The sequence below is a fragment of the Strix uralensis genome, chromosome Z, assembly GCF_047716275.1.
Source record: "Strix uralensis isolate ZFMK-TIS-50842 chromosome Z, bStrUra1, whole genome shotgun sequence".
In the NCBI taxonomy this organism is placed as follows: domain Eukaryota; kingdom Metazoa; phylum Chordata; class Aves; order Strigiformes; family Strigidae; genus Strix; species Strix uralensis.
In genome coordinates this window covers 12,462,643-12,489,311 of record NC_134012.1, presented here as the reverse complement: position 1 = coordinate 12,489,311, position 26,669 = coordinate 12,462,643, and the positions used below count along the sequence as shown (strand labels likewise).

The following is a 26,669-nucleotide window of genomic DNA, read 5'->3' as shown; positions in this document are numbered from 1 at the left end:
CCAATATTTCAGAAGACAAAGACAAAAAATTCATGCTCAGCCTGACTACTGACAGATTCTGTTTTAATGTGCAGAGTTACTGGTCTTTTTAGAAAACATCCCATTATCTCACCCTAAGTCCTACTGGCTTTCACAAACATGAAATGCTGTTTTACATTCACAGTCACGACTAAATATTTCACACACTTAGCATCTCCCTTATCTTCCTTCTCTGTAGCATGTGGGCTTCCTCTCAGTGGCAGTACACTTGACTAAAGTGTAAAGAGCCATGTGAAAATCAGTCTAAAAACAATTGCTGGAGGTGTTTCACTTCCTTTGTGCAGACATCACAGATCAGTTATCAAATGACAGATGAGAACAGTTGTTCTGACACTTTAGTTCTTTGCCTTTTCACCTTTTTCCTCAGTAAGAAGAATTATAACCATTCATATGAAGACATATAGGAAATGAAATTGTTTTAATTACAGCATCTAGATGACACAATATGGCATGTCAACACAAGGAAGAAGCCTCTACAGAGTCCCTTTTTTCAGAAGGAGCTCTGTACCCTTGCTGACATAAAAAGATTGAGAAAGCGCAGTAGTGCTTATCTCCATCATACCATCTGTTCAGACCCAGACCTGGCTTTTGATTCAGTTTCACACATTTATCCAGCCAGTTTAAAGGACTTGAGGTTTGGGGTATGCATATTCTTCCAATTTGCAGCCAGAGGTTATATTGCTGCTCTTCATGACACACCTGGGGAAAAGACATGACTGTGACTGAATGGCTAATCAGGCTTTAAGCCTCAACTCTGTGTTAACTTGGTTCATGCTGTTGGATTTAGTGAACTATGAAAAACATTCTTTATCTTACATAGACTATATCATATTAAGGATAAATTGCATTTCAGCAAATATTTTCCTTCCCAGGAGTAGATTTTTTTACCTCATATTATTCTTCAGAACATGATGAAATTGCACTTAGCTTTGATAGCATGAATTTACTTTAATTACCTAATTTATTCTAGTGTATAGTAATAGGGCTTGCAGATAGCAGAAAAGTAATGTAAGTTTAATTGTTTGATAGCTTGACCTGTCTCATATGGCATTCTGATAAGCTATCTAGGAAGTACTGCCTAGGTGAAACTAGAGTCAGAAGGACCTGCAATCATGCTGGAGAGTAAGACTAGAATTCATAACAATTGCAACTAATCAAAAAACATCCCCCCCAAAATAGGGTGCAGTTCAATACATACGAATACAACTCTTGGAAATAATCAATTGTTAAAATAAAAACTTCTAACCAGTAGGTTACTAGTAAAGGATTTGAGAATTATAATGGTTCACAAGCTGAACTTCATTAAAAAAATTGTGTCAGTGGGGAAGGCAGAAGCAAAGCCCATGCTTTGATGAGCAGACAGGGTGCTGTAAGTTAAGATTCATTCCTCTCTTCTTATCACTAGTAAGGCTTTAGCTAGACTCCTGTGTCCAGCCTTCTTTAGGTAGCACAGTAGAAAAAAATGCAGACCAGCTGGGAGAAGAGCCAGAGAAGATAGGTTAAGTATGATGTAGCAATATACAAAACATGACCATTAAGGAAAGAACTAAAAATTTGTGATTGTTTATTCTAGAGAGGGAAATATTGAGAGGAGACATGATAAATCTTCCAACACGTAAAATATTGCTGCAAAGGAAAAGGTTATTCATTTAGAGTGGTACAAGAAGTTATAGGCCTAACTACAGTAAGGGACATGTAGGTAAGATTTTAGGAAAATATTTCTGAAGACAAGAATGGTCATGCATTGGGAAAGACCACGATGGGGAATTGTGGAGTACTGACAGAGAGAGGTTAGACAAACCTCTCTCTTAAATTATGTAGGTACATTTGATTATATCCTGTCTCTTCTGACCTGAAATCATGCTTAGTGGCTATGTAATTGTTATTTGGAAAACTCTGTAAAAAAAGGGTGCTCTGTGTAATCACAGAGCCAAGAAAGCATGAAAAGAGAAGCTTCAGGAACTATTGTGTCATATGAAGCCCCACTTGCTGTCCATGTAGCTCTGGTACTAAAGGTTCTTGATTAATTCACTACTGTTAAATGAGTCTAGACTTTGTTCAGTCAGGTTTGACCTTTGTACAATATCATCTTTTTTTCTATGATTAGAGTTGCTGTCTGTATTCGCCCTTCCTAATGTTGCCTATATTTCTGAGGGATATGGTGCCTATTTATTCACTAGTCTGGGAATAAATATCACCTTGGCCTTCAAGCTCTCTTTTTAGATGCATCATACCATGCATAAAATGTGTACTTTAGGTATTGAAGATAGAAGTCAACAGATAACTTGAGGCACTGAGTCTTTGTGCAAGATGTCTTTGGACTTGCCCTTCAGGTGAGTAGTTTAGCATATTTTTCTTCTAAAACTACATTCCACACAGGATGACCAGCAGCCACATGCTGTCTGTCTATAGCTGTGTCGTATTATACCAGCTTGCTCAAATGGATCTGAATGCTTGTGGTTTTCTGTGGTCACAGGGGGCCACTACTCCAAAAGCCACATGGTATTATTGTGGAAGTAGCAAATAATTTATCACTGTTGAAGCTCTTTCCTTGCCTCTCCCCCTCCTGTTTGGAACCTGAATGTTCAGCTGCAACCAGCTGAACTAAACCTGTGATGTGACAACTGAAAGGCCAACTGATATTTGTGAAATATAGATCAGACTAAACCCTACAATGGACAGATGTGGGAGAGCTACACTCCACTGTCTGCTGCCAGTGTCTTGGTAATGTAGCTGCTTTGACTGACAGTTCACAAAAAACATTCTCAAAAATGAAAAAAAAAGTTGCTTACCCTTCTGTAGTTTTTCTCATATGGTAAAAAGCCCCAAATTTCTGCATGTTTTGGTGCTGTCAGAAAGCATGGACTTAAATGGCACTGTAACAGAAGAAGAATGGCAGCTATTGCACAGTTCTGTAGGGCAAATAAATATTAATTTTCTATAATGAAAGCAGAACTATTATAGAATATTATGTAGTGGATATATTATGCATTGTGATGCCTCTTATGTCATGCACTTTTACTCAAAATGCCTGGCTGGGTTTTCCCATGCCTAGGAACCACAGTTGCCTGATTAAGATCCTTACACAGTTGCAGTAATTTTCTAGCTCCTTCCTCAATCTGTGGGGTCTACTCTTGTGCTTCTGTTCCTCCAAATCTTACTTACATTATTCTAATGAGTCTGATGCACTGGATTATTTGGATGTAATATTCTGGTGCATATGGCAGTGCTTGTCTGGTGTGGATTTTGTAATCTCAGTCACTCACAGCATGAGAATCATGATCCTTCTTGGAGTACTGAAGAGATTGACAGTGAACAAGTGGCCTTCTTTAAGGAAGAATGCCAGTGTCTTTGATAAGAATGATAGAGTCACAGGAACAACACCTTTTCCAGTTTTAAAGTGTTGAGCTATATGAATAGATAACTATTTAATGAAAATGCCTGTTACTGCAATAAAACACCATACTTTCTGAATAAATTAGCCTCTTAAACAGCACAGATTACAAGAATCAGTACTAATATCTAGACCAATTTCACACCAAAACAATACGTTGCATTCTCACCATAATTTTAGTCAGTAACTATGATGAATTTGCAGTGCAGGTTTCATGCCCCTGAAGAAGTGTAGTTTACCAGAAAAACTGTTACAAATTGACTAGAAATGAAGTCCATGGACGATTGTCTTCTAAGAACAGAGCTTGAGAAGAAACGTGCTTTTTTACTTTACTTTCTAATTGCTTTCTGAAACACTTGGTCTGGTACTAATTACTTTGGCTATGAAGAGTGTATTGTCTTCACCTCAGTATTTCTAAAAAGTTTTCTATCATAGTTCCTGCCATTCCTCTCCTGTCCATTCCCTGTTCTAAAACTGTAGCTGACAATATGCTGTCCTGTCTGCTTTTAAAAAGTCATATGCCTGTGTTAAAAACTTTCTTTTGAAAAATATTTTTTGCATTTTGAATATCCAGTAGCTCCTGAATTCAGATGTATTTCTCACTTGTGCACTCATATTTCTGGTTAAGCTCAGGAATTCCAAAAATAATATCGGAGAGGAAAACTCAAAACCTCATTGCTTTTGTGGCTTTTTTCACTGAGGCCAGTGTTAGGCCCTACTGCCAATGATCACTCTGTACTCTTTAGTTCTGTATTATATACATAAGCTGTGTGTGCAACAAATGATATTTTCTTAGTCTCTCCATATAGCCTATTAAACAGTAGTTGGAATACTTCCATCCCTAAAGCGAAACCTTTGGCATAAATAATATTGTCATTTGGATAGGCTAGACATACTTTCGCAAAGTGACCTTGTAAAAATATTGTCTGAGGTATGACTGAGCCTAAATTATATGACAGTGAGGTAGTACATTCTGGTCTCTCCAGTATACGAGGTCTCATCTTGTAGCAGTGAAACCACCTGAAGTGAAACAAAAAACACTAGTGTGCATCAGAGTTAGAGGTTGAAATAAGCTGGTTTGGGGTTTTTTTTAGTTATAGACGTTTATGTAAATTCTTTGTTTGGCAAAGGCAAACATTGCTTACTGTGGTTTTTCTGTCTGATTATTTTTGTCTTTGTAAAATAAAATTATATAAGACACTGGAAGGAGACTTTTCTGCCTTCATTATAAATATGAGTAAATCTGGAATAGTTGGGTCAGAGTTTCTTTTTCCTCTTTTACAGCTCTCTCAAATGTTTTTCTGTGTCATTCAGGGATAACTTGATTGTTTGGGTGTTCTAGATGACAACATCTTGTTCTCTCTTAAAACATGCATAATTCTATTTCCTCTCAAGGGTCAATCATCTTAAAAACTATGTTCCTAGTCTGTAGGGCAGGGATAGATATTATAGTTGACTATCCCATTTACCAGGTCATCCCCCTGAATCATTATTCAGATGTTCATGCTTACTACAGCATGTTGCCAAGCTTATTCCAGTTCATAAGAACAAATAAGACAAATCCATGCTCTATCATTTGAAATATTCTTGTGCTTAATGTGTAAACTTTTTGGTTTGTATAGTCTGTAAATGTAAGGGCAAGTATAGTGTAGCTGTAATGGAAATACTTTTTAAAATGACTTTGCATACAGTGACTGTTATTCTCTGTCATTCCAGTAAAATAACTTCAGAGATGGTACAGCACAATGATAACACAGGTCAGATCATACAGGCCATTCATACAGTGAAGCTGCAAAAAAGAAGAAACGGAAAAAATACAAGATCATTTGTGAATCAGTGTCTCTTACTGCTTGCCAAGAACATAGAGAGGCACTCAGCCCAAGCAGGTGAAAAAAGTATCCAAGTGCAATGTTGTGTTAAAAGCTGTTTGACTCAGAAGTTACTTCTGAAGAAAAGCATACATAATTTTGGAGCCAAGTTTTCAATAGCTGCTGCAAAAACGTGATCTTCCAGACTGTGTTCAATATAAAGATCTTCAGCTTTTAATGCTTTTTTGCTGCCAAAATGAAGCTGCCAAAATTAAAGACTATCCTAGGGCTACTCTGTAACTGTGCCCTTTTACTACTACAAACAAATCATAAAGGGGCGCAAGTGTACTGCTTAAATAACCTCATGAATACTGAACTGGACTTTCAAGTTCATGACTGAGGAATATGACTGTTGTATCTTGCTTTGTTCCTCAGCCAGTGCATTTTATAAATTAAAAATAGGAACCATAGTAGAAGCTCTTTATATCAGCACTTGTTTTCTCTTCCATGTGATCTTCTAAGTCAACAACATTAGCTTTTCCCTCTACCTTCCCCATACTGCAAAATTCCTTCATTTAGGTTTGGAGAGTTTAAATGCTTTTTTTTTTTTTTTTTTTTTTAATGCATTGAGGTTTAAGAACAGATATATTTTTTTTTTTTTTTTTTTAAATTTCAGAAGGTGCTTTTGTTTGTAGTCTCCTTCCATGTCTGTAAATTGACAGTTGTTAAGGTAGGGTCCTCAGGATTTTTTTTAACAGTGCTTTAGGAGTAGAAGGTTACTATCAACCAATTTATATTTAAAAAAATGGAAAAGGATAGGTTTGAACTTTTTTCCTAAAAATTAGTTTTCAGACTTTTGTACTGCTTTGGAGGAGTACCAGATACCAATTGTAGGTTACAATCAGAAGGTCCTCACCGTGTGGTCAGATTTTTCTGAGTAGCAGATACTTCATACTTAAGTCAAGTAACATCAGTTTAGTGTAACAGTCTGGCATATTAGGTATTTCTAGCGGCTTCCAGCTTTCATCCTTTATGTATGACTTAAAGGTAGGATCAAGAGTGAACAGAGAAAGCACTTTTGGTACAAGGCTATTTTGGTATCTGTTTCAGGAACAAAAAGGTGACATACAGAGAAAGTGTTTTAAACATAATATAGTTTAAATATCAACTATAAGTCCACTCACTGAAGCTTTGACTTGAGGTTTGTTTGCATTTGTAATATGTACAGAAACTACACTACACATGCACATAATAAAATTCAGCTTCAGCTTAAGTGTGACTTTTCTAAGGATGCACGGATTCTTCAGCTCTGCATTGGGAAGCCAAGCACACAGAGACATGAAGATAGTTTGAGAGGACAGTGGGGCAGAGACTAGCTGTAACTGTAATAGCTATCCGTTTTGAAAAGTGGAGGAGGAAGCTATAAATCCTTCCTCTGGCCCTTCAGTAATGGTGGCTGACAGGGAAGGCGTGATGAAGACAGGGTGGTGGTGAACTCTGGAGAGGCAAAAAGTAAGCCTTACACATCTGAGTGAGATGCATAAGAAAGACCTGCAGAAGTGTGCCTAACTTTTTAAACTCTTCCAATGTGTGCCTTATAAATGAAACTTGAGCCAATGTAAAACCAAATGGAAAACCTCATCTGTGATGGATACTGAAGTGGAATAGAAATCCTGTCAAGACAATCAAGTATTTGCTTCACAGTACTGTGAAACAGAAAATGAACTCAGAAAGTTTTTCTGCTGTGACAGCAGCTGAGGTGCACAGGCTGTTGGCCACAGACAGGCAGGGTGCCACCTGCCCGGGGTGCCCTGCAGATTTTGCTAACAGAAGTTATATTGACCAGAGACGCCCACCATGAGTACGAGGTTTCCGTCTGTCTGCACAAGGAATTTGTGACTAGCAAGTTCGAATGTGGCATGTCTGACCAGAATAACTGAAGGGGAATGACTTTACAGCATTTGACTGGGCTATGGTGAGCTTATGGCACTGGCAGGGTAGGAGTGTGTTATCAAAGGATGATCATCTACATTCAAAAAAAGGATGAGAGTTGATGGACACAAGCATGCACTCACCAGGGGACTTCTTGGTCTGAGGTGCTGCCTGAGGAGGGTAAATTAGCTGTTAAGTTCAGCCTGGGTAATGTAGCTGCTGGAAGAGGAGGCCACAGGAGCAGCAACAGCACTGCAGTAAGTCAGTTCCTCCTGTGCAGCCTGAATGACTTCACATGTATGCTGAGTAGGAGGAACAAGCAGGGTGCTGGAGGCTGCGCTTCAGGGTAGGGCTAAATACTTGTTGCCAGGGCTCCCAGTCCTCCTCAAGGATCTTCAGTGTCATTTCTTTTCAATGTATGTCCTGGCTATATAATGCACTCAGCCTCTTGTGTTTAATTGGTGACATCTGGTAGATATTCCTGGTTGGTCTAACACTCTACACCAGGATAAAAAACATCAGGAGTTGTGGTCTCACTTTTTGGTTTACATCCTCTGTGCTGTATATAATTCAGCAGGAGCCTTGTGAGTGTAGCCACTGTATGATCAGCTCGTTTCGTTACAATGAAGGGTGTAAAGAAGTATCTACATCTTTGACCAAGAATACACACATAGGAGTCCCCTCATATTTTAACGGCCCAAGTCTGTCATCATCTAAGTAATGACAGACACACATGTCTCTGCCAGAATGAGGCAGAGTCTGGAGCTATCTGTTCTGGCTGAGGCTAGTTTTATGTTGCCAAAACGTAACTATGTCTCCTGCAAACTTGAGGTGCTCTAGACCAGAGCAGACAACATTGGTGTGCGGTTATTTTAACCATTAAGAGTTCAGACACGCTTCTACTGGGGAGACAGCATGGGAACAATCTCTTCCCAAACCTGCTCATGCTGCAAGCCAGCAGATCAGGGAAAGCTACGTAAGGTGGCATTGCGGACTATACCCCTAGCAGCCTAGATGTAGTGGCTATTTGGCAGAAATAAACCAGCTGCAGTTGCACTTCAGGGGTTTTTTAGCTCCAAAGCAGAAAGGGCACATTTTACTAGCTGTTGGTCACTGACAGGATTAATGAGGCAAGCCTTTAAACTGTTCTTGAGGATCTTGCTATTACCTGATGTGGCCCAGAAGGACCTTATCTACCTGAAATCCAGCTGGTCTGGAAAAAAAAAAAATGTCAACTTTACCAACAGAATGCTCTGTGCAGGGATGTAAGTCCTCCCCCCGACCATTTCTTTTCATTTAGGAGGGTTAAAGTCCCTCTAATGAAATGAAAGGCCCCATTACATGGAAGGCAGGTATAACTGGGAGGATCCTTTGTCTCAGACTGTCGACACTGGCCCACTGTGTTGGCAGCAACACTAATGTATTGAAATTGCAATTTAGCTGCCACTAAAAATAGGTAGCGCTGACCTTTGTGCTCAAGCTCAAAATTCAGTCATAGTTTGTACGTACACCATTTTTAGCTTATTGAAATGAGTAATCAAAAAAGTGGGGGAGGGAGGAAGCAGAGCATACCCTGCAATTTTAAACAGTGACTTTTTCACATAAATTATTTACATACCAGCATTGTGGTGTGCATCTTCAAGGTGGGTGCTCTGTGTACACAATTAGCATCTTTTATGAAGAAAAACACAAGTAAGTGTCAAAACACTGTTTTTGTATTACTAGTGCATAGACAAATGTTCCTAGCTGTATGTTACACCTATGTAGAGATTATGCTCATGTTTATACAGATGGGTGAGGTGCTAGGCACCAGGGTAGAATATGGGAGCTGATTAATAAAAAGATTCAAGAAAATATATTCAGTGAAAAATTTCACTAACATAGAACAAATTCTTTCTACAGCCAGAAACCCTTCAGTTTTCAGCCACTAACCTTGCACAAGACTTCTGCTTCACAGAGAGGGGGACACCTGCCCACATTGCATCTCCCACTTGCTTTTCAGTATTGACAAGTAAAAGGTGTTAAGTCTGAGCATATGTATTTCTATAGTCTATACAGTCTGTAAAAAATATTGCAATCCTGTAGCATTCATCAGTTCATGTAACTATAGCAACACCTGATGATGAATGAAATAAGTCTGAGTCAAAAGATGTTTTTGCTAGCCTAGCAGTATGGGACACAGGCAGGATTGTTACTGGCAGTACGGGACCCAGCTCTGACATCGCAAACTAGTTGTTGCACAGAACTATCATTTCAACCTCTTTCTTTGAGGTTCTTACTCTTTCATGTCGGGCTTAAGGAAAGTCACTTGAGAGTGTGCTTCTGACCTCAGCTTTTCATAAGTTTGCTGCACATCTCCTAAATGAACTACTTTTGCCTTAGTGAAATTAATAAAATGTAGACAACTTAGCCCATTTCTAAGTGATTTTTGGTTGATTAGCTGACACCATCTGTCTGCTAATACATTTTTTAATTTTAACACGTTTCATTTTAACACATTTCTAACGTTCTCACAGTGTAGTGTATATCAGTCCTTAGTGCTAGGAAAGTTTTGTCACTGGGTTGAATGAAGACAAAATAAGAACAGGGATGCCAATTAAAATTGTCTTCCTTAAAAATGGAAGGTAACTTTACTGCACAGGTGCAGTTTCTTTCCTACAAGGACAGTTTTGTTCTTTCTCTAGGGAAGCAATAAAGGCAGATCCTTTTCTTTTCTTGAAGAAATATTTATTGGCATTAATACAGGTGAACTGAGAACTCTGAGAGAAGCTTATTCAATGAATGGTGTGAAATACTATGCAAAGCTGATTAACCCTGAAGAATAGTATCATTTGTAATTACTAAAAACTGTTTAGAGACTCTGTGTTTCTGGGAAGTAAGTATTATAAAATATTTTTATCACATAGATTTGATAACCAAAAAATGCTTGAATTCATTTATTTGTAACATATCTTATTGATGCTCCCTCATGGCACCAATCCCCTGTGGTATAGGCCTGATTTTAGACACAAGTAATCCAAGTATCTTCATAAAGCATCCAGGGCCTGGCACTTCCAGCTGTCCTCATCAAGGTAAAGTGGATTTTCCATTCACAATCATAATAAAATTGAAGGAATTTAATCCAAATATCCTTACCCTTATGTATGGGTTTGGTACAACGCAAAATGTAAACTACAGGGAAGTTGGTCCCAACTCTCATTTAAAAAAAACCCCAAACTGAAACCAAACCTCACTTCCTCTTTTGTATCCCAATAACAGCCTTAGTGCAAAGCACATGCCATCTTACTCTTTGGAACCTGGGCTTAATGCAGTAAATGGCCATGACACCTCAAGTGACATTCATTAGACATAGGAAAAACGGCTGCTTGGGGTAAGTATCATCCTACTGGGGCCAGCCCTAGTGCTGTTCTAGCACAAAGCAACAGTGTAGCACTTAGAATTAGCTAAAAGAGGCAATACATTTGGTTTCAACTGCAGCATTAATTGTACAAGATATATTATCTCTGGAAAAATGTTTACTGTTTTTTGATACACACTTCACTTACCAAGAAAATGTCAGCATAGCTACTCTCTTGTTCTTGTGACGTTATCAGTCCTGCATGTATGCAAGATCCAGCATTTCAGACCTCTTCCTGATGAGCAGAGTCTTAAAGCCCGAGTTAAGCTTTTCTCCCTGTCCTTGTCTAGTGCTTAAAAATGGGAATCATCTAATACAGCACACACAGAGCTGCTGCAGGTTGTCAGTGAAAAGATTCAGCTAAAAGGGGTGTTAGTCAACTTGCCCATTCATTGACTCATGCATCCTACTTTAGCTTACAGGAAAAGTATGTAATAGAACATTTTTCTATTACAGGGGCAGTAGCTGTCTCCTGGTATTGATGCTCAAGTTTCTTTCTAGACCTAGTCCTCACCTTCCCCATGCTGACCTCCTCCGCCAACACGCACACACACACACGCTCATTCTCTCTCCCGTTCACATCAGAACGGGGGTTTGATATGCTCATTTCCTGTAATGACTGTTTTAAAATTTTCTATGCAAAGCAATGAATAGAGATAACAGCATGTGACATTAGATGTTCTTGATTTTGCCAACAGCAGCCCAACAGAAAATGACTTAATGATTAAACAACTTTGACTCACTAGTTTGTGAATTGCTGTGTTTAGGAATGTAACCCCTCTTAACTTCTTTACACCGTGGTACAGTATAATTCACTTGGCCTAAGAGGAGGATAATGACAGCTTTATACAGGATCTCACATCACACCTCCCAAGTTTTCTTCTTATCTCAAAGGTTGCACCACACATTAAAGCAATAGCCTGTATTAATCTAACCTCTGACATTTGGACCATATTAACCCATCAATGCAGGTTTTTGTATCTCACACCTCAGACCTTATCAAGAAATTCGGCAGTGGCAGCTTGATAAGGACACCATACCTTACTGAACTTGTTCTAAAAACAACATCAGCAAAACACTCCTCTGGTTGCACTTTTTAATGACCTTACTCACTTGTGCTCACTCTTCTTTAGCTATTGCCCACATGGGTAGTCCATGTCTCTGCAGCATCAGAAATGCTGTAAGGAAAGAGCACTGAAACTCCCATTTTTCTGTAAAAATATTGGCACCCAGGGGGGAAAATCTGTGGAAAGTCTATAAACCAAAAACTTGAGCTGTTCATTTTTAGATGGTAGAACCATTGTTAAAAACAGGGTTATATTTTTAATGAGATTGATAATATTTTTTTTGTTTCTGTACTGGACTAATTAACAAACCAACCTTCATTACCAGCTACTTTACAGTGAAAATTCTACCAGAGGGATGTTTCTGGTATTAAAACAGGTTAAGCAACCATTACAGTACATCGCATTCTCTTTTTGTTCATGTGGCACAGCTAGTGAAATAACACTCCTCAAATTGTTTATTATTGCAGCTTCCCAGGCTGGGATCTGTATTGGAATATGAATTTCAAAAGAAGGAGAAAATAACAAAATTCTCAAATTAAACTTAGTTTAAGAAAGCTGGAACCATTCTAAGGAGTTCTGTCACTGCATCACCCTTAACTCTGCAACAGAGTGGTTCAGGCAGGCAGTGTTTACTGCTGCAATGTTTATATGCCTTTTCAAAAAATAATAAAAATAATTAAAATTATACTTTCAGAAAAAAAAAAAAGGCTGCAAATGGGGTTTCTATCTTCTAATTTCATCCTTATTGGACAAATTCTCATTCATTATGCTGAAAACTTTTTGATTACCATATGTTGATTAAACCAGGATGGTGACATTGTAATTGAAGTACAGACAAAAGTCAGGTCAGCTGTTTTACTAAATATATAATTCTAAAAACCTTTAGAGAGGTTGGATAATGAATGTACTTGACGGCACAACTTAAGAAACAAATGATAGCTCTGCTTCAAAACTGCAGGACAGGTTCTTGAGAGATTCCTTTTCACACTTGTCCAGTGATATTTTTAGGAACTACAGCTTACAAAAGAGCCAGTGCTTTATTGCAGTCACTTTCAAGGCAGCTTTACATTCTTTTTATCTCCTTTCCTTTTTTTCTCTCATTATCTTCTTGCTTTCTTCTCTTCTTCTCTTAGTTACAGGATTCCGTGGATCATAGATCTCAAAAGTGTCTTCATCCTGCATGCTTGCATCTTTCACCTTTCTGCTTCTATCTTCAAACTGAAGTACATGTGACATCCTACAAAAATAAAACATAGCTCAAACTCAGCAAAAGAACAGAAAATTAGTATTTGTAATTATGACATGCATGGCAAGATTTTAGCACAGTAACTTATTTTTGTGCATAGCAAAAAATATACAAGTTCTGGTGGGGTTCTTTTGTTGTTTTTGTTTGGTTGTTTTTTTCTTTCTTAATAGACGCTGATGTTATAGGGTAACCACTTTTGTGAAGACCCATTTCAAAAAATACAGCTAGAGTTTGTTCTGCTGGATTTTATTTCATGTACTGAACTCTCTTGTCTTCTATTTACATATCTTCCCAAATGTACTGAATAATTCTCCCAGGAATAGGGAGTGTTTCTCAAGGTTTCCTATTAGTCACTTTGGACTTCCTTTAACTATTAGGGTTTTACAAAAGGGGGCAAGAGCTTGCATGGAAAATGCTTGAAGAAGGTACACAGAAGATCAAAAAGGGAATGACTCACATCCTGCTACTCCACCTTCACTTGGTTCAGATCATGCTTTAATTCTTTGAATACCAGACTAAACTAATGCTTTGTTCATCCAACGTTTTTTTTACCACTGATTAGAAATTTCCCCCCAATTAGGTATTTCCCCATTTCAGCAAATGCCAGTAATCAGAAAACATCACCATTACAAGCTTGAGAAGTGGGCCCATGTGAACCTCAGGAAGCATCAAAAGAAGTGTGGCCAGCAGGTCAAGGGTGGTGATTCTGCCCCTCTACTCCACTCTGGTCAAACCCCACCAGGAGTACTGTGTCCAGCTCTGGAGTCCTCAGCACAGGAAAGACAGGGACCTGTTGGAGCAGGTCCAGAGGAGGCCACGAAAATGATCAGAGGGATGGAACACCTCTCCTGTGAGGACAGGGTGAGAGAGTTGGGGTTGTTCAGCCTGGAGAAGAGAAGGCTCCAGGGAGACCTTATAGAGGCCTTTCAATACTTAAAAGGGGCTTAGAAGAAAGATGGGGACAGACCAGAGCCTGTAGCGATAAGACAAGGCGTAATGGTTTTAAATCAAAAGAGGGTAGATTTAGACTAGATACAAGGAAGAAATTTTTTATGATGGGGGTGGTGAAACACTGGGACAGGTTTCCCAAAGAGGTAGTAGATGCCCCATCCCTGGAAACATTCAAGGCCAGGTTGGACAGGGCTCTGAGCAACCTGGACTAGTTGAAGACGTCCCTGCCCATGGCACGGGGGTTGGACTAGATGACCTTTAAATGTCTCTTCCAATGCAAACTATTCTATGATTCCATGATAACCTGGAGTCAAAAGTGGTTTGTTAGCTGTAGTCAGTGGCACAAAAGTCTGAAGCTTATCAACTATGGCCTTATTAGAAGGTGTTACTGAGGTGAGAATTAATACAGAAGCTGTCAGAAAACTACGAGTTTCAGTTTGGACAAACAAAATCTTAAACAAAAAGATAAATTATTTATTCTACTTAAAGAAAAAGAGAGGTGGGAGGAAAAGAAGAAAACTAAACCAAAGATGCTTACAAGTTGACTGACTGTAAACCTGTTGATCTTTACTGACATGTTAGCAAGACTTTTGAATATAGTCATAGTAAAGCTGCTACTTATGAACCAGGAGAACAAGTATAAAGTTCCTATGTTCAGTTAAAAAAAAACCCAATATGAAATTAAAAGATTTTTCATTGAAAACAAACCTAGGTAAAAACCCCATTTACATTTGGATTCTGTATTAATCAATTGCAAAAATGTCTTTGACTTTGATGGGACAACTTAAAATAATAACTATAACTAAATCTAAGCATATCAGTCTTTACAGCATTAGATGTCTTTTGTCTACAGTCTTTTTGACAGAAAATCCAAGAAAAAAAAGTCAGTATCAGAATGAAAGTTTTGTGTCCAATAAAATACTGCTTTATCAGTCTCTTGCAACATGTAAGAGGTCCTACATTAAACAGGTTTTTCAAAGAGCTCTAGTGCAAATCTCCATACATAAAGAAAGGGAGTGAGAACCAGCTCAGTTACTGCAGATTACAATATAGTACTATTAAAGAAACCAGACAAAATTCAAAGCTATAGACTGTATGGGATCTGTTTGAATGCTTTTAAAAAAGTTTTAAAAACAAAAATTGAGACTTTTCATCACAATTGATTCTTGACATGTGGGTTTCATGAATCTCTTATTGTACAGCACTGTCAGCATGCCTGCATTTTACCCTGTCCTATGGAAATACTTAAGAGTTGTTTCCAGCGTATAAAACTTGAGGAGTTTATAACCCTGTACACACTACTAACACCAAAATGTATTTTAGTCATATCTACAATTCAGAATAACATAATGTACCATCAGAGTGATTCACGATTGCGTATTTGTAGTTTAATTATAAAAACATTGTCTCACAGTGGAGGGACTGAAGTAATTTATTTTAGTTAACATGTTTTCTGAATTTGTCATATTCTTCTCAACTTATTAAACATGAGCATCTGAATATTTTTTTAAGAAGACATACCAAATCACACTATTCTAGTCTGAACTAAAATATAGGCCTAAAGGGATGGAATCATCCCTCCGTGAGTGGTTTCAGAGTGTGTTACATGAGTGTATGTAGAAGTGTAGTCACCCTTAGCCATTTCATCAACTTGGGTTTTCAAAGAACGTCACAGTACACTTGCAGGATACAACTAATAGGAATTAAAAATAAATACATCTCTAATTCTTGGGTCAGGCCATACTGTGTCCCAGGTAGTTTGCAAATTAGATGCCGCAGATTCAGACTAAGCAATGTTTACTTCTCTCCAAGAGCTGAAAGAAGTCACAGTCTCTGACTCTTATTCATAACTTTCCACTGAGGTGTTCCCAGCTGTGACCGAAAATAAGCCAATATTAAGAAACTCTCTGATATTCCAGAATCAATTTCAGATGCAGCATCTCATAGGTAAAGCAAAATAAACATAGTCTACAGTGAAGATTTTAAAAAATATTTTCCTGATGTGAACTTAAGCATATGTTTTGCAAGTCACACATCTTCACAGGTAGACTGTTTTGCATCTTTGTAAATGGTAAATCACAATACTATTTTCCAAAAACAATTAACATTGCTTTCTTTTTTAAAGAACATGGGAAGTGTTTAATAATTATTTCTATACAAATTATTTGAATTTACAGTAATCTTACTCAGGCTTCTCCAACAGAAGTTTGCGCTTGCATAATTTTCCAAGTGTGGAGTTAGGGCTGCAATTCCACAAATACAGGCTGCATGAGACTTTTCTTTTGTTCTGTTTATAGCTCTATTCCCTTCTACAAGATCCTGGGTTCAGTGTGGAGCTGGCTGTCCAGTCATGCTTCTGCAGTCACTGCACTGAAAGCTCTAACTTTATCTCTTCATTTCTGGTCTTTGGGAACCTATTAACTTGTGCTTATCACCACTTGGTGACAATTTATTTTAAATGAGTGAGAGATACAACTCTAAGACACACTTCTTCTTCCAAAATTTAAAGGATGAAAGGTTGCAAGTTCTCCTATGCAAAAACCAAAAGAAAAAAAAAAGTTCTGCAGCTTAGTTTTTTCTGCTCAAAACATGTTTTAATAAAACAGCTTGCCAAAACTGATGATTTTGTATCTACATGTGCAAATTGTTGACTATCTTTAGAATAGCCAACTCTTTATTAAGATAGTGCTGCAAATCAGAACCAGTTATCTTAGCACGGATTTATTGCTAGAGAGGGCTGATTTTTACCCCAGCCAGATTACAGCATCCTACAGTTTAACCGTTCTTTTATCCCACGTAATGGGGGAACAGCTGTTCTGCTGTGCTGCATTTCTTTCCTTCAGTGTTACTAAAGGACATTCAGCAGTTGGCTCTCTTCTGTATTCCAAAAATGAAAGGTCTTGAAACATTAGACTGAAATACCTGAATTCATTTAAGATGGTTTCAGAGACAGCACAGGATTTCAAAGGTACGTGGATGCCTTCCTGGCCCAGTGATATTCTCAGATAACAATTTTTGCAACAGTCAGCAAACAAGACTGCTGCTTTACAGTTTCTAGCAGAGTAGCTCCTATATGTCTTTAAGCTCTGGTTAACTAATACATTACCTTGGTGATCAGTATGCTTACCTTCTAGGAGGTAACAAGTGGGAGAATGTTGGCTGCAACTGAAGCTCAAAAAGAAACTTTACCACACCAGAAAGCATTCAATAACTATTACAGTATGATTAAACTGTGTGTCCAATAGTCTACCATAGGCAACACTACATTTGCCAGCTGTGCATCTAAAAATGAACCCCACCTACACAGTGATCTCCAGGCAGTTTATTCAGGAGACAGATCATGTTCTTTTGGACTACTCTAGTGAGATGGTACTTCTAAGAAAAGATATGATATACAGCCATCCCTCTGATTTTGACACTGGGTCTGAACTACATGCCAGCTGCTGACAGGTGGCAGTCATCTTAAGTGTAGCATAAACAGAAGTCTGGTATCATAACAGCTCTGGCCTTTTGAGAACAGCCCTTTGGGAGAAACTGAAGTGGCAGTCAGTGAACTGAATCATTTTGAATCCCAGCAAGAGCAAGGAAGCACTACGCTTTTGCACTAGTGATGAAGCTCAGATCTCCAGGTACAAATGCACTGCATGCATCAGTGATTTTTATACTAACTGAATGAAGGTGCAAACCTGCACTGCTTAATTCCACTCTTGCTTCAAACTGACACAGCTGTTGGCTCTTACCAGCTCACTTGTTGCCCAATCAACCTTCCTTGCACAAGTGACTCTACACAGCATGCCCTCCAGTGCCTCCATCACTTACTTCAGTGGAGAGCCTGGGATGTTATCTTGCACTCACCTATGTCAGCACTTTCAACAGCTGAGCTTTGCCATAAATCAACAGGTGCGGACAAAAGTTATGTTCTGCCAACTGTGTTGTGAGAGTAGTGGCTTTTGACAGAGGCAGTAACTTCTTAGGCAGTTTTAGCCAGGATTCATTTGGAGGTGCCTGCATAAAACGTGTCAGCTAGCAATATATCCTTTGTTTCTGCAATCAGTAGGCACCAAGAAAAAGTAACACACAGCTTTTCACTTTCAAGATGCAGAACTGTATGTTACTAAAAATGCACTATTTACAGACAGTACATTTAAACTGGTGCTCAAAACATAGGCAAAAATTACATATTGCTTCTAAATGCAGATTAAATTAATTAAGCAACTAATCACATTGCTATAAAATTTACAATATCAGAATTTTGCAAATTATTGCTACGTTTTATGAAAGTTATTGTTTCTCTCCATCAGGATGCTTAAAATGAACAAACTAGGAGTAAGTATCTGTGTCAAGAAATTCAGTGCTGCTTCTTGTGTTGTAGAGGCTGTCTAAAAAAGAAAGAGCGAGCAATATGGACCATAACTATTAGTACTACCATTTGTTTCTGAGTTCAACATTGCTTGCAAGTAATATGCTACCTACTTTTCTCAATTATTAACAATGTACCATATACTTAAAAGAAAAATGAGAGGTATTCAAGCACTACTGCTTTCCTTAAACTATATTCTATTTGCAATTAATATTTTCCTTCAAATATTGTGAACGTGTATACAAACTATAAGCATTAATGTAGGAAACATGATAACACTTTCCTCCCATCACCCTCATGATATGCAGGCAGTGGACAGAAATGTAGATCGTGTAAACAGATGAATGAATCCACAGATCAAAGCAAATGAGATCTCTCTCCCAAGGAAAAAAAAATCTTGGCTGTTCTGGAAGAATGAACTCACTGGCACTCTTTTCACTTTCAGCAGAGTAGTGGGTGGCACAAGAAGATGAGAAACAGTTGAGAAACACTGAGAGACAGTTGAGAGACCAAAAAGAAAAATAAATTGAAGAAGGTAAAGACTGAAAAAAGCACAGGAATGAGAAACAAAAACAGAGAAAAAGAGACTGAACAAAATGTAAATAAAATGAAGAAAAATGTCAAATAACAATTGATAACAAGCAAAACTTTTGAATCAAGACAAGAGAACAAGAGTACAAACAAGACAAAAAGAATGACAAAACCATAAACCAATAGGAATTTTGAAGGAGGAAATATGTTAATATCATCTAATCCCATTTCCACCTTTTTCCCGAAATGAGATGCTACAACCAAAACAAGCATCCTGGCTCAGGCTGCTGTCACCATTCCTTGCATCAGTGTCCAAGAGCTTTACAAATAATTTTGTAAACACAGTGCAGCAGGAGAGAGGAAATATGTTTATGTCTCTAATGACACCTGCAACCATCACTAAGCGCTCTGTGCAACCCAACTCTTGCAGGCAATTCCCTGGTTTCTGTTTGCCCTATCTCACCATCCAGCTTTTTCTTTTTGTGTAAGAGATAACCCATCATCTCTCTTTTCATGCTAAGGAGTCCTGTAATCCAAGTTTTTCTCTCTTAGAGATCATGAAAAGAAAAATAATTCTTTCCCAAGTACTTCAAGTAGGTTCTGATTCTTATAGCAATGAGGGTTCATAGCTTAAGTAATGCTATAGACAGTGTCTCAAACCTGGATTCAACTTTTTAATTGTCAGTTTCACACAGCCGCTGCTACCACAAAAAAGATGCGTGCAGGAAACAAGATTCCTTGAGTATGTTTTGTCTCATTACCTCATGGTATCGGAGCTGTGCTAAATTACCTATGAAAGTCTGCACTCTTCTGCAGCACTTGGTATTTAAACCTTCCACGGCATCACACACTATTCCTGCTTCAACCTAGTTTACCAAACTGGGTTTGATTTCACTTTAAGGAAGTTTATAATGCCTCCTAGTAATAATCTGTGGTCACAGGTTTCTGCAGTGATTGTTACTGCTAACAGATTTCACTCTTTCTTGTTTCACTGCTTGTTTCCACCATTCCACATTCCTTTGTTCCTCTTTCCCCATCTCCTTTCCTAATGATCAGACCACTTGTGCCTCCAATTTTTTATGCTTTCATAAAACCTTTTATTTTTCAAATTTATTGACTTGCTATTTAAACAGAGAAATAAGATTTGCTATTCAGGTCTCGCCAAACTCAAATCATTAGTTATTCCACAGAAGTTTCTAATATAAAAAAAATGCTTAGAAGGGTATTGAGAAAATTGCTATAAATACAGATATTTGCCATATTACAGTCAACTTCACAGATTAGAGTATTTAATTCTACATCAAAATAATACTGTTTCAATCAATATTAGTGAATATGGTACAGATCACAGATTTTAGACTGAAATTTAACATTTCACTAGTGCTATAAATTCCTCCACCTTCAAGCACTCTCCTGTGGTTAATTTTATTTCTGCAAGACCCCAAAGCAGTATTTTCTAGCTTTAGGATGAACAGAGTACCATTAGCCTATAATATTTCAGTATTTGGATGTTTATAATGGACGTAACATATTACCGCTGCTCTTGCACAGAGCAAAAATTTTCCCCATCCTAAGCAAGGAAATCCTGATAAAAATATGCTTTTAAAAATACTATACAAAGTCAGACTGTACACTCTGTTTACTTTGACTAGCCCTCTGAAATTGTATTACAAGTACTGGAGGATGAAGAAATTGATTTAACCTCTTCAGAATAACCAGCAAGTTGTGGGTCCTCCATAGGCCAGAGAATGAATTGTTTACATTTTCTCTTGCTGTAGGCCTACAGCACGATCAAACGATCAGAACAGAACTTCTGCAGGTATTTCTAACATGCTACTTTGAGATATTCTATTAGAATGCTATATATTCAGTTTTACCCAACATTCACTGCAAAAGTAATAAGAAACTAATAGTTTCACTAAGTATGGGATATTCAGGTTGAAAAAACCCAAGATACCTCATTTTTTTCAAAGCTAACAATAAAGTAAACTATTCTTGGTGAAGATCAAATGTAACAGAGTATCCTTTCATTGTTCAAGATAGTACTAAGCATTATTTTTCTCTTGAAAGATTTAGTTGTAAGTAACCTTCAAAGAGAAAGGGAAAAATCAACTTAACTATGAAAAACCTCATCCAATTCAAAAGATAATCAAAGCACTAGGGGAAAATGTGATTAGTTCTCATAGTATCAAAATTAGAAATATGTATAACTGTGATGACTTACGATTTTAAGCAATAAATATTTTTCTATTAAAAATTCAGTTATCCTATTTCTATATTGCGTCTGTTCAGTAACAATTCATATATAGTATATTTACACTATATGCTTTTCCCCTTCACAAAAATATTAAGTAGTTTGATGAAAGAAACTGGGTGCTTTAAATAGACAGCTGCTCATGGTGAACTGGTATGGATGATTATAATGCAAACTCCAGATGTTGTTCCAGACAGTGTACCAGTGTAGAAAAACTTTACAAAGCAGTTACTATAAGGGCGTGGGAACAACCATACCAGAATAGACCAATGATCCATCCAGTGTAGCACCCTGTCTCTGGTGATAGCTTGTACAATACTCTAAAAGCCAGCAAACTGCCTCCCCAAGTTAACACAGAGAGTATTGTATCACCAGAGCACAGAGTTGGAGTGAGGGGAAAGAGAAGAGAGCATTTCTAGCACAAAAATACTCAGATTTTCATAACATTCAACATTCTCTGGATACTCTCCCTTTTCTTTTGACCCTTTCTCTCCCCACTTTGAATACGTCCAAATCCTTACTGTTTAAACATGTCATTGAATGAGATGAAGTTGGGGTGCTTGAAAAGGTGTGTAAATACACAGGAAGCTTAAGCTAGCCTATTAAAGATTTAGAAGATTATTTCTTCATTCTTCACTAGGTTTGCTGGCAATAAATAAAATGTAAGATTTCCAGACAGTAAATGTAATACTAGATATCCCTTGAGTAAAGCATGGATCATCTCTGAATTTAAGTCAAACAGTAGTTGATTCCAGGCCCCAGCTGCCTAGTCCAAATAAACTTAGACATGGAGGAATTACCAAAAAATAAACAAACAAAAAACCCACACCAAGTGCTCTGAGTTTCTCAGGCACGCTGAACAGCTAGAAGCAATAAATACACAACTTCAGCAGAAGAACAATTCGTTAATACAAAATTACTGACTGAAGCAGTGGGCTAGCAGCTAGCATCTACATATCAAGGTCTGACTACATTCTAGCAGAAGAGGGGTGAAGGTGGAGAGAAAAAAAGAAAATATTTACAGAAGGTTTGGGGTTTTTTCTTTCTTCCTTTAAATGTCAGTGGGAATACTAGAACCCAAACAAATACTTATTTTTTGCCAAACAGAAAAGAAACCCCTCTTTCCAATGTGTTTTTAATACAGACCTCTGGCATTCATTTATCCTTTGTAACAATCAAGTAAGTATTTTGTCAACTTTTTAAAAATGTAGTTGGGTAAATCAATGGCCTTAGCAGGAGAGACCTAATATAGAGCCAGTTTTTCCGGACTAGTGGAAGAACGTTGGCTCAAGTCTGGACGGGAGGAGGGGAGCAAACATGGCTTTAATCCATCTTTGTGCCTCACTGGCATAAATTACCACAGACACTTTTTCTTCCATTCCCCAAACTAGCACCGGCCTGCGAAAAAGACTGCTACTTAGGTTTCAGGAGCTTACTGTGTTTGTCACAGTTAAGCTTCTGCAACTGAATCTGCAGAGACTGGTGCTAATCTTGAGGAAGCCATATTTCATAATCCTCAGTCTGAGGTATTATAGCAAAGAAAGAGACTGCATTTTAGAAAATATGTATAAAGGTAGGTTTATGAAAGAAATATAACCAATATTTTTAGGTGTTTATCCAGAAGAATTTCACTATGCAAAGTTTAATAGTAGATGCTGTATTAAATAGGAAATCCTTGAAATAAAATGTGTAAGACATCAAACTTATGCGGAGTAGATACAGTGTGCATCATGATTTAGTTCTTAGTATAAATGAAATCTTGCAATATAAACCCAGTCTGGCTAACTTCAACATTTACCTGATTCTGAAATTGCTATTTCAATTAAAAAAAAAAACCAAACCCAAACCAATTGTAGCCTACTCTCTACAACACACATCGGAAAGGTGGTGCCTTGATACTTTTTTTTTTTAGACCCAATTCTATCTCCCTCAGCCACAAATCCTTTTACTAGAAGAATATAAAATAAATGAAATACTGTGTCTTCTCACTCCTTAGGCACCAGATTTCTCATGGAAACCAATGCTAAATATTCTGAGAGAAGTCTTCCTTGTACTATCAACAAAAACATTTTTAAAAGAAGATAAAGACATAACTATTGATGTAGGATAGAGAATGCCCTCACTGAATATACAGATTTATTGTTTGTTCCGGAGTAAAATATAACTCTCTGTATAAACTGGGTAAAAATTTATACAGTCAAATGGCAATGAACGTCCTGGCAGAAAGGGCCTGGCATGAGCATCCAATGTTGTCACAATATTTAAAATATTTAACAATATTTAACATATTTAATTGCTCACATAAGCAATAAATTAATAAAACCAGACCCATTCCCTTTATTTTCTGGTATAATCAGGTGATCAGATCTATGCAAAGCATCACTGTGCAAACCAAAACAGTATGTTGTGACCAAGAAGAAGATATCTTTAAAAGCCTTCTATGAGCCACGAGATTTTAACAGTGTATGTGAACAGTGGTATTAAATTCCCACTTCAATTGTTTTTAATCCTCATCTTAAATGAGGTTTGCCACAAATAAGTAAGATGACAATAGTCATGCCAACATTAGTAATTACATAACATGCACATGAAACAATCTATTAAGCAAGATCTGAAACGCCCTTTTGTTTGAGATGGAAGACCTTTACTCACATAACTTTCACAACAAACTTTTGACTGTGAGTAGAAAGGTATTTTCAAGCATTGACTTATTCACTTTGATTTTAAAAAATGCCTATTTTTCCTAGCCCTCAAATTAACCAACATTTAGAATAGCTCAGACTCAATAAAGGTAGCTAACCATAAGAATTTAAAAACTGAAAAACCACATGAAAAAACACCACCTCATTCCAAATTCTCATTTTACTCATTCTTTCTTGTCCCACAGTATATCTGAAAGCTGAATGGATTTATATTACTTCATATAAAAAGGAAGTGTAAGTTTCAGAGTCTAGACATCCTCCCAAAATACTTAAGTGACTGTCTCATTTATGTTTGTCGCTTAGTTACAGAGATGATAGTGTTCCATGGGGGAGGAAAAAGTTGATCTCTTCTAAAGATTAAGAAGATTTGTAGTTCACATCCAACACCTTACATTTCATCCAGGTGCAGTGGTTCACTTACGAAGCGCTGGCATCATGTGCTATTAACTAAATAAACTATGTAGAATGCTGGCAGTCACAGTCAAATTCTAAATGGCTGTTGAGTGCATTACTGAGCAGACAGAGGCCAGTGACGAGATCTGAATCGAGAAGAAATTCTGAACTTCTAGCTGGGTGCAGAATGAAGGAAAAATTATTGGGCTCCACTCTAACACAAACTCTAAAATCAACTGAAAAGTCTACTTGCAGACCTGACTGGTGTATTGATGGGATTAGTAATAGACCAAACCCCTCTACTGAGGATCATACAAACTTTGGCTGCTTCCCTAGTGGCAACAATAGTTGAAATGCACTTCACATAATCATGTTCATCTGGTAATGAATAGCTTTCACATGTTAATACTCCAGTTTCTACTCAAATTGAAGGTCCAGCAGGATTAATTTGGCATCTTTCATCAAATCCAAACTGAAGTAGTAACAATAATGTAAAACCATACTTACCAGGACTCAAGATTACCACCACAGAAACAGTTTTCAAGCAAGAACAGAATACTGCCTAATGTAATCTTCATATACGAATACTTTCTGGTGCTCTTCTAGTATTTGCTGCCTATTAGCTATTATGTACTTCAACTAAGAACTTGGTTTGTTTAGTAGTGAATGGATGGGCATATCTTTTCAATCAATCCACAAAAAAAAATCACCGTTATTTGCTAGCCTATGTGACATCCAGATTTTATAAGGTACTTGTTATCTTGACTGGCTCAGTGTATTTGTTTTTTTAGTGGTATGGAGTGCTGCTCCTTTTGAGTTTTGGGTTACTTGATCATGACAGTTAAGCTTTAGATTCAAGAATGGTACTGGAGATGGTTTGTAAACTTCCTCATGCATTTTATCTGTGAGGATGCACAAACAATGGTGAGCCTTCATAAAAATATGATGTTGACTTGGCAACTTAGGTGAGCTTTAAAGAAGAAAAATGGTGCGTTTTTTTGTGCAGAAAATTCTATCAGCTCAAAAATTGTCAGGATTGTAAAATTTCTCATAGGAATAGACATACTTCAGTATGTCAATAAATCTAGCAGTTTCAGGAAGTCTCTGCTTGTTTTCAAAGAGCAGAGAAAGAAGAGCAGAAGGTAGTCCAGAATTTTGGTTAAGGATATGACAGGTCGATTTTCATAGCAGAGAATCTGGTCCTCCCACAAAGACTAATATTCCATCTGGAAATGTGTAGATATATATATTTCTTACACTTCATAAGGATGTAAGGCTGGTAAAAATTCAGCTGGAGAGCCCTATTTTTAGGAGCAGATAGCCATAGTTAAATGTAAAAGTGAAAAGATTAATGTGGTTGTAGGGCTGGTTAGTTCACTTCCACTACGACTTTACTGGAGAAGAATATAATTACAGGACACTTGTATATTATGAAGTTTTGTGAGCAAGTGTTTTGAAAGTTTATTGGAGTATTTAGAATTTATGTGATTTTGGCAAACAGGAGTAGTAGGATGAAAAAGAGGATACAATTCAAAAAGTGTAATGACTGAATTTCAGTAAGAGCAATCAACAGCATGGGTACAAGGACAGACCTAGGTTAGGCAACCGGTCAGTAGGAAAAGATTTGTGGCTTAGAAGGGATTGGAAACCAGGCATGAAAGAAAAAATGACAAATAAAGTAATCTTTCCACTCAACACTGACAAAGACTTAACTGAGTGTTGTATCTAGTCTCAGAATTCATGCTTTGAAAGAGAGATGAACCACTCAGAACTCTCAGAATTACTTGATGGGAGGGTGTTTCAGCATCCTCTTATCCTCTTTGAAGAGGGATATGTTGCACAGATTAATTAAAGCAATCAATCTTTGAATATTACTTGATTGCATCTGTATTTTTTTCTCCCATAGCTGGATTCCCTCTATGGAAAGTATTTTATGTCGTGTTCACAGGATCGGCATCATCAGTTTCGTTATCTACAGTGGCCATAACACTTTCTGGACTGAAATCTGGGGTCTCTATAGCTGCAACTGTTTGAGCCCTGAAGTGGCACTACAACCAGACTGGGTGTCACATGCATGCAACTATATGTATAAGCAGTCCAAATCCTAAACATGAGGAGAAGCAGTGCTTTGTATAAAGTGTAGCCTGTGCACTGTTTTCACTTTCAAATTCAGGCCTATCCAGTAATCCATATGGGAGGTACCAAGTAGATGAACTATTCCAGCTGGGTCTTCTGCTGTGACGTATTTGGTCGTATTTGGAAACCTCACTACCACTGTGTTGGATCTTATCTACATTCTGGGGAAAAGGCTTCTTTGGTAAGACTTTAAGCCCAGAATAAGCGACTGAGTTCTGTCAGATCATCTTGACCTACCTCTGCTGCACTCTGTACCTTTGTTAAAGAGAAGAATGAAGTCATGCATCTGACTCTTTCTTATTTGGACTGTAAACAAATGAAGAACAACTAGTGATCAAATGGTACTGAAGACATCTGACAAATCATTAAAAGAAAACCATAAGCAATAGTTCTCAATCTGGAACCGCAGGGACAATAATGGAAGAACTAGGATCAAGCGTGTCTTCCTTAGGTACCGAG

General features: G+C 37.6%; 1 protein-coding gene across 2 annotated transcripts in view; it reads right to left on the bottom strand.

Annotated features, from left to right (window-relative positions):
- Positions 1 to 12,478: 12,478 nt before the first annotated feature.
- The window catches only part of CWC27 (CWC27 spliceosome associated cyclophilin), a 120,962-nt gene continuing 106,771 nt past the window's right edge, over positions 12,479 to 26,669 (bottom strand). For both annotated transcript variants that reach the window (XM_074856399.1, XM_074856400.1), the window contains one exon: positions 12,479 to 12,874. In XM_074856399.1, coding sequence (XP_074712500.1) covers positions 12,712 to 12,874 — 163 coding nt within the window. In that variant the 3' untranslated portion in view covers positions 12,479 to 12,711. The remainder of the gene's footprint in view (positions 12,875 to 26,669) is intronic.